Source organism: Octopus bimaculoides, chromosome 7 (genome assembly GCF_001194135.2).
Source record: "Octopus bimaculoides isolate UCB-OBI-ISO-001 chromosome 7, ASM119413v2, whole genome shotgun sequence".
Classification (NCBI taxonomy): Eukaryota; Metazoa; Mollusca; class Cephalopoda; order Octopoda; family Octopodidae; genus Octopus; species Octopus bimaculoides.
This window is the reverse complement of record NC_068987.1, coordinates 96,318,598-96,320,227: the sequence shown is the minus strand read 5'-3', so window position 1 is coordinate 96,320,227 and position 1,630 is coordinate 96,318,598. Positions and strand designations below refer to the sequence as shown.

The following is a 1,630-nucleotide window of genomic DNA, read 5'->3' as shown; positions in this document are numbered from 1 at the left end:
TATATATATATATATATATATATATATATATATATATATATGTACATACACATACATACATAATACATACATACATACATACATACATACATATATATTACTTTAAAGAGGTTGATTTGGATCCATACAACTTAAAGCTTCGCAGGCCTCTAACAGAAGTGGAATCAAACTAAACAATACATGTAACTCCTACTAAATGTGTTGTGTGCCTTTTCCTTTCAAAGATGATCAGAAAGCATTGTTGTTCCAACTGTAAACAATACCGACTGGTACGCCACTGACATTTGCTTCTGTGACACAACAGGGAGCCTGCATGGGAAACCATAGTTGATTCCAGGAGGAGTATGGTTGCAAGACAGAAACTTACAGTTAAATATGATTGGACACTTACATTTCATTTTATCGGACACTTACATTTCATTTTATAGGACACTTACATTTCATTTTATAGGACACTTACATTTCATTTTATAGGACATTTACATTTCATTTTATAAGACACTTACATTTCATTTTATAGGACACTTACATTTCATTTTATAGGACACTTACATTTCATTTTATAAGACACTTACATTTCATTTTATAGGACACTTTATAGGACACTTACATTTCATTTTATCGGACACTTACATTTCATTTTATAGGACACTTACATTTCATTTTATATTGCTTAGGTGTGCCTCTAATTAATTCATTATTTAATTGCAGGTATGAGTTATGTGATGCCAATCATTGGCGGTTATATTTCTGATAGCATTTCTGGAAAATTTAATACCATTTATGGATCAGGCCTCATCTACTTGTGTGGTAAGAAGAAACAAATTTTATTTCTGCCTTTAATACTTTATGTCTCACCTTTCTTTCTTTCTTTCTTTCTTTCTTTCTTTCTTTCTTTCTTTCTTTCTTTCTTTCTTTCTTTCAGTATTTATTATTATGACGATGATGATGATGATGACAGGTATTTAGTGTATTAAGCTCTGAGAGAAGAGGTTAATACTTTGAACTCAGAATTTACAAGGATAAAACTACTGTACAACATTAAATTATATACATTATTTACATTTGACGGATATTTGTCCTCATCTTGTTTACTGTTAACACAACATTTCGGCTGATATACCCTCCAGCCTTCATCAGGTGTCTTGGGGAAATTTTGAACCTGGGTTCTCATCCCTAAGATATTTTTCAATGTTGTTGTTGTTATTGTTATTGTTGTTGTTGTTGTTGTTGCTGTTGTTGGTGTTGTTATTATTATTATTATTATTATTATTACGTAAGCTCGCAAGGAATGAAGCCAGTATGCTCCGTTGGATGTGTAATGTCAATGTGAATACCCGTCAGAGTGTAAGTATCTTGAGAGAAAAGCTGAACATTAGAAGCATCAGTTGTGGTGTGCAAGAGAGACGATTGCGCTGGTATGGACATGTGGTGAGAATGGATGAGGATAGCTGCGTGAAAAAGTGCCACACCCTAACAGTTGAAGGAACCCGTGGAAGAGGTAGGCCCAGGAAGACCTGGGCTGAGGTGGTGAGGCAAGACCTTCGTACATTGAGCCTCACCGAGGCGATGACTACTGACCGAGACCTTTGGAAATGTGCTGTGCGTGAGAAGACCCGGCAAGCCAAGT

General features: G+C 34.8%; 1 protein-coding gene across 2 annotated transcripts in view; it reads left to right on the top strand.

Annotated features, from left to right (window-relative positions):
• The window catches only part of LOC106868850 (solute carrier family 15 member 4), a 57,550-nt gene that overhangs the window by 23,306 nt on the left and 32,614 nt on the right, over positions 1-1,630 (top strand). For both annotated transcript variants that reach the window (XM_014914291.2, XM_052969816.1), the window contains one exon: positions 712-810. In XM_014914291.2, coding sequence (XP_014769777.1) covers positions 712-810 — 99 coding nt within the window. The remainder of the gene's footprint in view (positions 1-711; positions 811-1,630) is intronic.